The sequence below is a fragment of the Rhopalosiphum maidis genome, chromosome 2 (assembly GCF_003676215.2).
Source record: "Rhopalosiphum maidis isolate BTI-1 chromosome 2, ASM367621v3, whole genome shotgun sequence".
NCBI classification, from domain to species: Eukaryota; Metazoa; Arthropoda; class Insecta; order Hemiptera; family Aphididae; genus Rhopalosiphum; species Rhopalosiphum maidis.
Genome location: NC_040878.1, coordinates 41,641,446 through 41,657,427, shown reverse-complemented (window position 1 = coordinate 41,657,427; position 15,982 = coordinate 41,641,446). Strand labels below are relative to the sequence as shown.

Here is a 15,982-nt window from a genome sequence, read left to right as displayed (position 1 = left end):
TTTTTTAATTATGTGAATTATTGTTTTTTTTTTTTGTATTAATATTAAATATTAAGTAAAAAAAAACTATAAATGTTGAACTTTAAAAATCTGTATGAAAAATCGACTAAAATAATTAATAAATAATGGAAGTATAGTTGATAAACTGTCTTATTTGCATTTAATTTATTTGTTAGTTTTTAACTAAAAATTTAATTTTTAATTTTATTGAATTCTACAATTTCAGTAAATATTTTTTAAATTGAAATGTATAAAATGCATGAAATCTATTTCTTGATTTTTAAAATATAATGTATATTGTGAATGTTATAATCAAATATATACTGTATGTGAACATCATAAATACATGAAAATAAGTAATAACAATAAATTAACATGCATATATTTTTAAGTGATCTTTACAAATTAATAATTATGAATTTTATAGTAATATATATACTTAAGATATACCAAATTTAAATTTACAAATATAAATTGTACTATGTATGACGTGAATCACAATGGATGTTTTTGTATATTAAAATAGTCTTAAATTTTGATATATAATTTACCTTTTTTATGTAAAGTATAAATACTATAATTAATTTAAACTATGCTGTTTAATATTATTTAGATTATATAATTCGGCAGGTTCTTATAACTAAAAAGTAAACATATATTTTAATTCTTTAAGTGTTTAATACATTATTTATAGTAAAGAATTATAAAGATTATAATTATTTGTTAATTCTAGATTTCAAAAATATTAAAATTAAATTATAAAAATCTATTATTAATAAGTTAATTTATTTTCTTTTGCTCTTATCTAAAAAATTTAGTGTTTTAGGATAAGCTTTAAGCATATTATTTGTATACATATATACATTTAGGCTTTATAAAAGTTATAGCTGCTTTCAGGATATTTATATTTTTTGAAATTGATAGTTAAGTATGATTTAGTGTGTACCAATAATTTTAGGCATTGAAACTTATTTTTTTTTCAGTCAGCAAAAATTTGTTTTAATTTTTATTTATAGTTAAATCTCTTAAAAGTCTTTAATTTTTTTTATATAAGTAGTATAGGCTATAATTTATGGTTATTACTCATTACTGTTCAACAAGTGTGAATGCACGACACTCTGAAATTGTATTAGTCATTACATTGGTAAATAATTGATCTGTTTACGAAATAATTTAAGTATAACATAGTAGGACCTACCAGTGGTGTGCTCAGCTTTTTTGAAAGGGTGGGATATTCATTTTTGACTTGTCATAGACCCTAATTTTTTTTTTTCATGTAGATAATAAATCATTACAAATAAATTCAAAGGGGGGATGTGTCACCCTGATCCCCCCTCCAGTAAGCACGCCACTCGGGCCTACTTAGGTATTTAGACATGTTTTTTAATAAAATATCTTATAATACTTAATGTATAACTACCAAAAATTATAAAATTAAAATTAAAATATAAGTGTTTTAAGAGTAAATACAATTTGTGTTAAGAATATATTTTTAATGTATATTTCACAAAACAATTAATGAATTAAACAAGGCCGCCCGTAGAAATTTTTCTCGGGGGGCCGACGAAAAAACAATTCACTCATCATGAATTCTGTTTTTTATTAAATCGTAAAAATAAATGTAAAATTGCAATAAATTAGGGTACAATATTATTTTGTTTTAAATGTATAAAATAAAAAATGGAAAAAAATATTGATCAAATATTTATAAAAAAAATCTTCATCATTAATCTACGACCATAAAACCGAATACCGAATAATGATATTAAAAACTGATGAACAATTTCGTATCACCTTATCAGTCCTCCTTATCGCCCTCCATAAATGCTATATATTATATAAAATGCCTACATACTTCCAATTATTATACGTGTATAACGTATAATGTTCCACTCCGCATGATTATATTAAATTGGGGAGTAAGTATAAGAAAACCCCTCTTGCCCCCCACCCTGCGGGCAGCCTTGGAATTAAATACATATAAGCTAAGTATATACCTATAAAAAAAATACTGAACATTTATAATTTTTTATATTTATATTATAATCGTAAATGGTACAATACTTGTTTCAGAAATTCTTCTCTCGAGTTTTAAGTATTTAAGATCAAGATGTTGCTCTTGAGCAGTAAATTTATAAAAATGTAGAATACAGGTCCGTGAAGTTGACCTCCCAACTTAGACTTCAAACTTGTACTGGTATTTAGCAATCAACATTAAAAATGTACAACCTATGTCTCTTTAACCTTAATTAACTTTTTATGAATGGGGGACCAACATATTGTTTACCTAACCTCGCTGTCACCCAACTTTCTTAGTAGTTGCTTGATCAATAATTAAGTCGTGTTCAGGTGTGGTCTGCAATTTAAATTCTACGTATTTTTTGCTTTTATATATAAAAAGCTAATAGGTATAAAAATAAAGAAAAAATGAAAAAGATGAAGATGTTGATTAAAGATGGTTTACAGTAGATTTTATGCATCAAATACAGTACCTACCTGCTTGGCTGTTTCCTTTATATGTACCAATATAATATATATTAGGTATACCTATATAACTTATTAAAATTGAAAAAATATTTAAAAAATATAAATCAGCCAATATCAATTTCAATTTACTTATAAGTCAACCATTGAAACTGTCAATTCCAGCAATCACGAAATATACAAAATTTCTGAAGATTTTTTCAAAGTTTAAATCAATAAATCCTATTTGAATAGGTAGGCATAAGGTAGTTATAAACAATTTTCAGGTCTTTCAATAATTTCAATAGAAACAAATATTTGTTAAAGCTATTTATTTCGAAAAGATATTATACAGGTTTATATTTTAATTTTGATATTATTTTCAAATATTTGTTCATTTTTATTTTTATAATATCAAAATATTGAGGTGCTTTTCAAAACTAATCTTCAAAGCTGGTTGTGTGTTTAGAAACGGTTTTATTAATTATTTTTTTTACTTTTTAGTTATTATGTATTGTTAAAATCTCAGAGAAAGAGGCTTGTCGCCTTAGGTTAAGTTATATTTAGGTAAAGTAACACTAGTAATTGACCAAATTAGTAGGTATGTAATATAAGGTATTCAAAAGCTACGCATAAATTCTAATTTATTTTGCGCACGGAAATAGCCAACATAGAGTGTCCTGACCTTAGTTTCGTCGAAAATAAAAGCAAATAGTGAAAATGATGAAATTATGTCGTTGGAATCGTACACGATTGATTTAAAACGGAAAATGCATTACGATATTTAATTTCTAATCTATCAACGGCCGTGTGTGTTTGAATTGCGCGCGCTTTCCGTCGTACATCGTTGACGAGATGCCGGTTATGTTACGCGTGTCATCGATGAGTCGGCTCGTACTAATCGTTACTAGTGTGAGTGAGACGGAACTGCGTTAAAAGAGTGAAAAAAATAACATCAAATGTGTATGTGCTAACTGCTTATCGACTTTACGAGTTTTATCGTAACACATTCGCTATACGGTCGATTTTCGAGCTTCGATATTTCGTCTGCTGTTAATTTTTTGCCGTGTTCGCAGTCGTCAGTCATAGTCCCGTTTTATTTAACATACTTTTGCCTTTATCTTATATATATATATATATATGTATTATATATAATTATTCAATATTAATAATTCGTACGAATAGACTATTCACGACATTACGATAGTATCTTCGATATTCCGCTCACACGGACTATAATATAAAACAAAATAATCTACAAATATAATTATTAGTATTGTCATCGACACGCTTTTTTCTCGCAGTTTTTTTTAACTAAATTTCACTGACCGACGGGATTTCCTGAAAATTTGGCGTTAGCATGATAATGGCCTGGCAACCGCAAGAAGAGGGATTACGGCAAATCATTCAGCTGCTTAAAGAATCCCAGTCACCCGACACGGTTATACAACGGACTGTACAACAAGTATCCTTTTTATATAACATGTTTTCATTCACTGTCAAGTTTGTATATTGAGTGTGATGAATTAAGTATAACCACCTGTTTAAAAGTTTTTTACATTTTGAATTAAGTCATATGATGATATTTCGTCCAATAGCAGAATTTTTTACTTTTGCAACTACCTACCTAATTAATTTTTTTTTATTAATAATGAAGTGTCCTAGAGGGACACTTAGTACTATAAGTTTGAGTGGCTTTGGGAAAGTGGTGTCCTCATCGCCCAATACACTTGATGTATTGCAATAGCTTTACCTCTGACCTTAAATAGTTACTTCTTTACTATCTATTAATTGATATTTATTGTTTTATATCTAAAAAAATGTTATGTAGTTAACAAACTTTTAATAACATTTAGTTTGCCACAACAATTAAATTTATAATATAACAAGTATATAAATTATTGAAAAGAAAAATAAGAATATAAATGTTTATTATTTATTAAAATAATATGGCATTTTTTTTAAAAGTTATAAATATAAAGTATTATTTAATGAATTAATGTATAAAAATCATTCAATCAGTCTGCTGTAATTGTAATAATTTATTTAGTTGAATATAATATACAGTAGTTTTATTACTAATGAACTATTTTAAATGTTTATGCACTTAGTACAACAATTATATTTTATTTAATTATTCTATAATTTGAATAATTTAATTGGTTTTTAAATAATTGATTTAAACCAATAAGAAAATTTCTTTAATAAAATAATCCAGAAATTGGAAGAACTAAATCAAGTAACAGACTTCAACAATTATTTGATATTTGTACTGACAAAACTTACTTCTGAAGGTATATACATTTTTTTTAATTTTAACTAGAATATAATTTTTAATTTGGGAATAAATATTCTAGATTTATTTATTTCTATATTTGATTTTTATTAATTTGTTTTCTGTATTATTCAGGTACTTGATTTATGATTTTATTATATTAGATTAGTAAATAATAGTTATTTGTTTTTTTAGATGAACCTACACGGTCATTAAGTGGTTTGATATTGAAGAACAATATCAAGAGTCACTATGAAAATTTACCTCCTACAGTTACAGAGTTTGTAAAGTCTGAATGTCTAACTGCAGTTGGAGATACTTCAGCTTTAATAAGAGCAACTGTTGGCATTTTAATCACAACAATAGCATCCCGTGGTATCAACACATGGCCTGAACTTTTACCTGCCCTTTGTCAAATGCTTGATTCTGCAGATTATAATGTTTGCGAGGTACTTACTTCTTTTAAATTTATTCATTTAGATTTATTTTAAAATAAGTTTGATACATATTATAATCAGAGATGACGAAGATGTGTGTTTTTTTTTTGGTTATAACTTATTCTTAACATTATTTTAATAATAAATAATGAAATCATAAAATCATTATTTTCATAATAAAAATAAAATAAAATTAATTATTTAATTTTAAAGTTTAATATACTCTGACTAATTTTAATATTTTTCTTGGTTTATAATAGGGTGCTTTTGGAGCTTTGCAAAAGATATGTGAAGATTCATCTGAATATTTAGAAGATGATCGACAAAACAAACCGCTTGATATTCTCATTCCAAAGTTTTTACAATTTTTTAAACATTCAAGTCCAAAAATTAGGTAAGATTTATTGTATTTTTTTAATTAAATATTATTTTGTATTTTATTAGTAAAGATAACAGCTTAATAATTAATTATTCACTTATTATAATATATAATATAATAAAGTATTTTATTATTTTTGTATTTTAATGTTATTTTTATACTATAAAATATCTATCTAGATCACATGCAATTGGATGTGTAAATCAGTTTATTGTTCAGAAAACACCTTCTTTAATGAATCACATTGATATGTTTTTAGAGGTAATATTTAATTTTAATAATGTTATAAGTCATATCTAAAAACATAATGTGATACATAATAATTAATAATATGTATAAATATATTGTTTTAGAATTTATTTCATTTGGCTGTTGACGATGAAGCAGATGTTAGAAAAAATGTGTGTAGAGCTATTGTTATGCTTCTAGAAGTAAGAATGGATCGATTACTTCCCCATTTACATGATATAATTGAGGTTAGTAAATAAGATAAATATGTTTTTAATATTATTTAAAAATAATAACTATAACTTATCTATTTATGTACTTTTGTTTAGTATATGTTGTTAAGAACCCAAGATCCAGATGAAAATGTTGCATTAGAAGCATGTGAGTTTTGGCTATCAATTGCTGACCAACAAATATGTAAAGAAGCACTTACACCATATTTACCTAGACTAGTACCTATTCTTGTTAATGGAATGCGATACTCAGAAATAGATATAATTTTATTAAAGGTTAATTCTTATATAAATTTAAGTTTATAACTTATATTTTTAATTCTAATATGACGTATTATTTATTATTCAGGGTGATGTTGAAGAAGATGAAAATGTTCCTGATCGTGAAGAAGATATTCGTCCTAGATTTCATAAGTCACGTAACACACATGGTAATGAAGAAGATAATAATGACGAAGAAGATGATGATGATAATTTAGGAGATGATAGCAGTTTATCTGATTGGAACTTAAGTGGGTTTTTGAATTATTATTATAAAAACTACTATTTATTGTTTAATTAATTATAATTTTCTTAATTTAGGAAAATGTAGTGCTGCTGCTTTAGATGTATTAGCTAATGTATTTAAAGAAGATATTCTTCCAATACTTATGCCTATTTTAAAAGAAACACTTTCGTCTACTGAATGGGAAGTCAAAGAATCTGGAATCTTAGCTTTAGGAGCTATCGCTGAAGGTAAAATTTAAATAAGTTTTTCGAAATGAAACATATTAATTATTGAAATATTAACATAGGATGTATGAATGGTATGATCCCACATTTAAATGAACTTATACCATACATGATTAATCATTTGAGTGACAAAAAAGCATTAGTTCGAGCTATCATTTGTTGGACACTCTCTCGTTATTGCCACTGGGTTGTTAGTCAACCACATGAACTATATTTAAAATCAATGATGCAAGAAGTAAGTATATTAGATTATTTGTAAAATCAAGTATCAATTAAATGTGTGTGTTCAAAAAGTATTAAATGATAAATTATGAATTGTCTTGCTTCGTACAGAAATTAAATCCTTCTGATTTTTGCATATTAATAAGCAGCATAAAATACATACAGTTATAAATAATAAATTTAAATGTGGTTAGTATATATAAAACAATTTTGGCTGATGAGAATGGTACTAATAATATTTTTAGTAAATTTTATATTAATATATAATACTTTTTTTATTTTATTATGGTTGATTAATGTTATAATAAGTTTAAGACTACTGAAAATACTTTGAGTTATTTAAATTGAGAGTTAGTTGACAACTATTATTATAAAAATATATTCCTATTTATATTATGGAAAAATAATTAGGTATTAATCACATAATTTATAGAAGAATACTTACTATATTGAATTTTCCAAATGATTACATTATAATTTAATCTGATTTATTATATTTTCAAATTTTAAACTTTAAAATAAATTTAAATTAAGATGTTATGCTATAATGTTGATTTGTTATAATTTATAACTTATGAATTTTTTTCTTTTTTCAAATTTAACCCCAAACTAAAGGTGCTAGTATACTCTATATACTAATATTTCTATTTATCTTGTTCTACTTTTTTGTTTTTAGTTATTCCTCTAATCTAACCTTTCTTTATTATTTATAATATAATAGTTATTAATCCATGTCAGTCATCATTAGTTGGTTAAAGCAGCACAAACAACGTATCAAATTATTTTTTGTATTTGTGAATGAAATTTTAAAAACCTACTTATAAAGTTTCGTTCACCAATATATTTTTTATATATCATAATTAGATTTTAAACAATTAGTAGCACATACATATTATACTATACGACATCGATTTCTGTGTAATTCTAGGCTTGTTATAATTGAAAAAAAGAATTGCGCGTGTAGTTAAGGGTTTAAATGTACACATATTTGATTATGAATATGTTTAATTGATTCAATAGTTGTTGGAATTAAAAAAAAAAAATAATGTAAATATAAAGATAATAATAATAATTGAATAATTGTTGAATAAATATATTAAATTGTAATTTAAATTTAAATTATTTATTCTAGAATACTGAAAATATTGAGAATTTAGGTTTTTGAAATCAGCAAATATCAAAATAAAATTGTTTATATTATAATTTTACTACTTATAATAAAAAAAATGACAATATTATATGAAACATGCATTTTAATATTGTTATTAATTAATATGTTATATAACTTATTATAGTTACTTAAACGAATATTGGATCCCAACAAAAGAGTTCAAGAAGCTGCATGCTCTGCTTTTGCTACATTAGAAGAAGAAGCAACTACTGAACTTGTACCATATTTAGGATTTATATTAGAAACATTAGTGTTTGCTTTTAGCAAATATCAAGTAATTAAAAATGCAAAGAAGTTTTATTTAAATGATAATGTAAATAATGTATGTGCATTTAAAATTTATATTTTAGCATAAAAATTTACTAATTTTATATGATGCAATTGGAACATTGGCTGATTCGGTTGGTCATAATTTAAATAAACCAGAGTTCATTAATTTATTGATGCCTCCATTAATTCAAAAATGGAATGCATTGAAGGACGAAGATAAAGATCTGTTTCCATTATTAGAAGTACGTAAATATATATTTTAATAAAATATTAAATAATAGATTTATTTATTTTTGATTTTAGTGTTTATCTAGTGTTGCCACTGCATTACAATCTGGATTCATGCCATATGCTGAGCCAGTGTTCAAAAGATGTATTTCACTAGTTGAACAAACACTAAACCAAAATATTGTAAGTATAAAATTGTAGTTTTATTTATATTTTAAATTAAATATTTATTTGAATATTGTGATTATTATTAGGCAAACTCTCAAAGTCCAGACCAATTTGATGCACCAGATAAGGATTTTATGATAGTAGCTCTAGACTTACTATCAGGTTTAGCAGAAGGATTGACAACATTTATTGAAAGTTTAATAAATGGTTCAAATACATTACAATTGCTTTATCAGTGCATGCAAGATCCATTAGCAGAAGTAAGGCAAAGTTCTTTTGCTCTTCTGGGTGATTTGACAAAAGCATGTTTCCAACATGTACATCCCTGTATAGGTATGATGATTTAATATATACATTTATATTTAAATAGATTAATTAATTTAAATTACCTACTATATTTTAGGTGTATTAGTTAATTATTAGTATTAAATGTTAATTATAATTTATAAGCTGCTTTGCAGCATTATTGCATTTAACTAACTAGTTTTTAATATAAAGAATAGTGGTTAGAACAATTATCGAGAAGTTATGTGGGGTTTTTTAGATTCTGAGCTGAGCGATGAATGCATTGATTTGACAATAATCTGTGTTCACAATAAGTAGTCAATTTTTACACAAATCCAATTTTTGACAAAACTTATTTTATTTTAATGGGGAAATTTTAAAACAAATGACTGTAGATATTTGAAATTTTCACCAAACATTTATATTATCGTTATTTATTTACAATTTAATTTTTTAAATATTTCTTCTATTTTGAGCTATTTCTAAGTATATTTTAATTTCTTTATATATATGACAATTAAAATTTATTTCCTGGATAAAAATACTTAAAAATTAAATGAAAAGCTCCTCATAATATGTTAATTTCTCAATTAAAAAATATTAAAAATCTACAGTTATAATATTTTTAAAAAGCATTTAAAGTTATAATTTTGACAAAATTCATAAAACCTGAAAATTAGCAATTTGTTTTGTTGTTTGAAATTCATATAATTTAAAGTAAAATAAACGATTTTAATAGTCATATCAATATATATACATATATATATATATATATATAAATATAGTATTAGATTGTCTCCACTCAAAATCATTTTTCATTTACAATGATTGCTATTAATGATAGAAATTGTGTGTAGTTTAATAAAAACTAAATTATTGGACTATAATTTCTTGAGATAAGGATAGGTTGTTTGTGATGAGATAGTTATTGACACTGATATAGCCAAAATGTACATTCAATATGAAATGCCTAAACACTAATTCTTGAAATATGATATGCTTTACCCCTCTTAAAGCTTTTTGCATTAAATTTTATAACTTATCTGTTTTGGTCATTTAGTTTGCATTCTGCGTTATGTGAATCAGACACTATAGTACGATAATTCCGAAATTATGCTGTTTAAAAACTGAAAACACGTTAATTTGAAATTTATTGTTAAATTAAAAAAATCATTAAATGTTTTAAACTGTTGATTAAAGTATATGGGGATGTTACCATGTTATGTACTTGAGTTTTTAAACGTCATAAAAGGTTTAGTGAATAATAAGAAGAAATAGATGATGACGACTCGCCTAATTTTTATAATATTATTATATTATACTTAGTTAAATTTCTAATAGAAAGTTATAAATTTAACAAAAGCCTATAATATATTTTTAATTTTTCAGCTGATTTCATGCCAATATTAGCTCAAAATTTGAATCCCGATCACATCTCAGTTTGCAATAATGCCACATGGGCAATAGGAGAGATTGCAGTAAAATTGGGTAATTTTATGAATTATTACTAAGTGTTATATAAATAAAGGATTTTTCAATATATTAAACTTACCAACAAATAATTGATATATGGGATATATTGGCCGAGCGGAATATGGCAGCATTGTTAACGTGAACTGTTGCCAGTTCAATCCTCGGTCACGAGCGGGCCTCTCTCTTTGGGTAATGCTATTATCTAGAGAGTGAGGCAACGCCATCCCTTTGTGCCGAAGGCAACCGTAAATAGTGCACAGTAAAAATTTTTGATTACCTAACTACACAACAATCCAAAAAAATGAACTGTTGTCAATTTGATCTTACAGTTGTTATACTTAAAAAAACCAACAAAACCTTCCTTTTTATTCATTTAAAATAAATTTATTCAAACCAATATATACCAGGTTTTTTAATCATAATTTCAAATTAATTCTTTTTAATACTAATTCAAAAATGCTCTGTTGCAATAAAAGTGAACATGTACATCATCATTTGATTATGAATTCAATAAGTAGTTTTTGAGTTATTAAACATAATTTTATTAGGTAAATTTTTCTTAATAATGATTCTAGATAATAAACCTAAAATTTATGTAATATTTTAATATTTAGTTTAGTTTTTAGGACATGCAAATAGTTTTTAAATTATAAAATATTTATACAATTGTATTAATTATTATAATTTTCATATATCCTATGTATTTTAAATTTTTTATGATATATTATTATCCTTAGTATGTACAGTAATTAACTTAAAATTTATTCATTTCAATCTTAAATTAGATGGATCACCATTTTTTTTAGATTGGTTTGTTTAATGATATATAATATATAGGGTAGTTTATAAAAAAGTTGGAATCACCCCATGACATTTCTTTAATAGCATAAAATTCAAAGTTTTTAACATACTTAAATGTGTTGCCTTTAAGTAAACTTAAAAATATTATAACTTTGAAGTTGAGTAAATTCATAACTAAAGGTTAAAAGGAAGGGGTTAGCATGCTTTGCAAATATTTATGTTTGGTTATAATCATTAAATTTTTGTATATTTCTATAGGTACTGAAATGCAACCATATGTACCAATAATTTTAAACCAATTAGTAATAACAATGAATCGAACAAATACACCTAAAACTCTACTAGAAAATACAGGTAAATATGGATAAATTCTGAGTTAATTAATTTGTTAATTATTAAATAAATATATTTTTGTTATACTTAATATTTTTCGAGAATAAAAGTAATATATAGATTATAGTTTAGCAAATGAGTGATGAAGAACTCTATAAGCCTACAAATTCTTCTTTTAAAATCATTTAAACTTAAAAAAGTATTTTATTGTATTTGTAAGTTATTTATTTAACTTAATATACTTAAATATTCTTCATATTTTTATTAAATCATTGAATATTAAACATATAACCTATTGTGATTATAATGGTTTTACAAGACAAACATTTTTAAAATTAATTTTAAATTATTATAAGAATGAGTTTTGCTAATTATTCAATTTATTATATTATTATCTTTGTAATAGTTGAGTTGTTAAATTTATAAATAATTTAATGACAAATATTTTTAGAAATAGCCATTTCTAAATGCAATCACTGTGTGTATATGTACGCAACATGTATATGTATACATATTGTATAATAAGTATTTTAAATAACTAAAAAAATAAAAATAACCAAACAACTATAATATTTATTCCTAACTTTTCCCTTTAAATATAAATTATTTAAATTGTTTATAGTAGATTCAAGATATAAGATAATTACCTATTAATTTTAACTATGTAATAAACAAACGAAAAAAATTTAATTTTAAACACATTTTTCTTTTGCATATTTTATTTAAATGTACTTTTTATATTGATAATAATAATCACTAATTTGGTTTTGATATATTATTGATTTATATAATCTTTTTAGATTATCAATCAAAATTATTCAATAAATGTTAAATAATATTATTTAATTCTCTTAAGTTTTGATTATAGATATCAGTTTTGGTCTTTATTAGGTGTATTAATTTTATTTTGTTTTTAAAAAAAAATTTGTATACATTATGGTTTACTATTTTATTTGTTATTTGATGGATTTATTTTTTATTAGTTTTTTCGTTTTTTTTTTGTTTTTTTTTTTTATAGCAATTACAATCGGCCGACTAGGTTATGTGTGCCCTCAAGACGTCGCCCCGCTGTTACAACAGTTTGTACGCATGTGGTGTGTACCAATTATTTTTTTTTACTTTTTTTATTACTTATTTATAATATATTTTTATTGTTTATTATATTTATAATTTTATTATTTTAATTGATTAATTGTATACATATTGGTTTGGGGACACAAAATGTGCATCTTATTTACTAATAACAAATATTTATGACTAATTATTTCAAATTATTTTTTATGCGATGCTAATATTATTTTTATTCTAGGTGTACTTCATTACGCAATATCAGAGACAATGATGAAAAAGATAGTGCATTTAGAGGTATGTGTCAAATGATAAGTCTAAATCCTGGTGGAGTAGTTCAAGATTTTATATTCTTCTGTGATGCCATTGCTTCGTGGATAAATCCTAAAGAGGACTTAAAGGATATGTTTTATAAAGTAATTGTTTATTTTCTATTACTTATATAAATTCCTATTTTATATTATTTATTTTTATGGTTAAATACTTTTAATTTTATTGTTATTTAGATATTGCATGGATTTAAAAATCAAGTTGGAGAAGAAAATTGGACTAGGTTTACTGATCAATTTCCTCAACAGTTGAAGGAACGCCTATCAACTGCATATGGAATCTAAGACAACTCTGTAAGCATATTTATTTATTAACTTTTCTCCTGGATTAAAAATATAATTAATAATTTACTTCTGTTTGATTAGGAAATTTGGGGCGCAACATGGGTGATTCCAGCGTTGCATCTTTTGGGGTTTTTTCAACAGGCTTCGTGCCGAGACCTGGCTCGTCTTGTAGGACCTGCGGGAGGGAAGGGAGGGGGGATTATTACAAAATCAATAATACCTAACAAATTCTTTTGTTTTATGTGATAATTTTTTCACAACCAAATTTCATCTATTTTGTCAATTTAGAGTGATACTACAGCTGTTTGTATGATCAAATTTTATAAACTATTATTATTATTTTGTCTTCTACAGTTGGTTATTATTATTATTAATAGTATTTTTTATGTTTTCTCAAACAATTATAAATTATTTTGTATTTGTAGAATGCTTGATAATGGTTTTTTTTTTTGTAGAATCAGGCCTATTAAACCAAAATGCTTGAATAATACTAGTCGCCCATTTGTTAATTCCTTTTTTTGTTTGGGCTTTTAAATTCCTTATAGAATTTAATCCTCCATTATTCATTAACTCCTCAAAGTTCCTTTATTACCAACATTCCAGAGTGGATCCCTCTTCCTTTTTCCTTATAAACATGACCATCATTTTGGGAAACAAGTATTTTGGAATTTACTTAATATTTTACTAATCATTCACTATTGATTAACATCATAATTAAATCAGTTTCTAGTCTGATGTTTTTTTGTAAATTATCTACATTATAATTGTGTTTCTTTTTTTTTAAACAAAATGTTATTATTTTATTACTAAATTAGATAAATTAGATAATTAATTATTTGCTATTATGAGTTAATTTTGTTGAATGTGAAGGCCTGTTAATTTTACATAATATATCAAATTGCAAAATCAGTTGATCTTATGTAAACAATTACAATATATGATTTTCAAGACTATTTAATCTTATTTATTATAAAATCATTAGCATATTTTTATATACTCATGTATTTCACTATAATAAATATGTTTCTTGTTAATTAGATTTATAATAATATCTGTTATCAAATTATTGATATTCTATATTTTTTTTGAATATAAGAATGGACATTAGAATCATAGTATAGTAACTCATGTTATATAACAATTGTGGTATATTGTAGTAAGGTTTAACAATTTCGAATAAAAGAAATTGTCTCTTAATTCTTAACCATATTAAATAAAAAGTATAAAATTGTATTAGTAGTTATTCAGTATCATATTATTACAAATAATAATTATGGTATTGTATACTAATCAGCAATCACTAAATAATTAATTTAAATAGTTTTAGATACATAATTATATATTAATAACTTGTTAAATATCAATATATATTCTACTCTTTATTTAAATTTATACCATTAAATAAAATAAAATATTATTAATATTTTAGTTGAGGCCTCGGGTCTTATATTGAGGGGAATGGATGCCAACTTTTTCTATCTATCTATTACACACAGCATGTTCTTTGCCAAATGTACTGATTATTCTAGTGAAGAGATTATAAATCTGTAAAAAATTTAAATTGTCGTGAAGTCTACTTAAAATCAACTTTCCCACTTTTTATCATCTTAAATCCAAAAAATTATGTTATAAAAAAAAGTAGAAATTAAAAATTGTCATATTTCAAATTTTGAAGAAGTTATAAGCAAAAAAAAAAAGAAATGTAGGAAAGTCGATCTTAAGTAGATTTAACAACAAATTAAAATCTATTTTCAGATATCATATCGCTTCACTACAAAAAAAAATAAAAAATAGATCAATCAGTACGTTTGGCAAAAAATGGTTTGAAGTTCTAAGTTCTGCGTGTGTCAGATAAAGACAAAAATGATCGGTATTAAATCTCCTTAACTAAATGCCCTCCATTTTTTCAGAAAAATTTGATATTTAGTAATTTAATATATTTACTTAAGGTATTATTATTTAACCTCTCATGTATGAATGACTTTAGTAGAAACACTAGGCTTATGAAGGACATTTGGTCTTAAAAGTTATTTTTGTAAAATATTCAGTGAGCAGTTAATTATATTAATAAATATAATTTCATTGAAAAGTTGATTAATCTAGGCTATACATATTCAAGTATTCTGTACTTGTTTCATACTAGAATTGCATACCATTCAATAAGTCATAAGCTACTTACAATAACAATTTTAATTATGATATTAAATAAAATAAAATACTTAATAGTACATTTATAAATTTATATTTTATATATCTTTATAATATAACAAATATACATATGTGGTAAAAGTATAGTAATTTTAACATTTTTAATTTTAGAAAACAGTTACAATTTATTGTCATGGTAATGTATTTAAATTAAATCAAATCATTAAAAAGTATAACAGTTAATATATTAATATAAATATAAATAATAATACTTGTAATTTATATATTAAATTGAAGTACTGAAAAATAAATTAATAGTGTTTGTTAATAATATCAAAGGATATTAATATTTATTAATGACTAGAAGTGAGCCACAACCAAAAGGAACAAGAATATTATGTAAAAAGTTATTATAAATTAGTACATTTTTTTATAATAAAATTGACCCATTGTT

The 15,982-nt window shown here is 23.9% G+C and overlaps 1 protein-coding gene across 2 annotated transcripts; it reads left to right on the top strand.

The window, feature by feature from the left end:
- Positions 1-3,468: 3,468 nt before the first annotated feature.
- Positions 3,469-14,333, top strand: LOC113554913 (transportin-1). Of its 2 annotated transcripts, XM_026959011.1 has the most exons (20): positions 3,470-3,928; positions 4,682-4,757; positions 4,934-5,187; positions 5,436-5,569; positions 5,734-5,815; positions 5,908-6,030; positions 6,112-6,291; positions 6,365-6,527; positions 6,598-6,750; positions 6,810-6,982; positions 8,265-8,414; positions 8,491-8,652; positions 8,714-8,821; positions 8,893-9,139; positions 10,481-10,579; positions 11,624-11,719; positions 12,717-12,792; positions 13,008-13,182; positions 13,273-13,389; positions 13,462-14,333. In XM_026959011.1, exons 1-19 carry the CDS (start codon positions 3,824-3,826, stop codon positions 13,378-13,380), a joined length of 2,664 nt encoding a protein of 887 aa, XP_026814812.1. In that variant the 5' UTR covers positions 3,470-3,823; the 3' UTR covers positions 13,381-13,389; positions 13,462-14,333. The 2 variants fall into 2 exon arrangements, 1 of the variants encoding a protein (XP_026814812.1); XR_003405317.1 differs by lacking the exons at positions 12,717-12,792; positions 13,462-14,333 and having other exon boundaries at positions 3,469-3,928; positions 13,273-13,388.
- Positions 14,334-15,982: the final 1,649 nt, after the last annotated feature.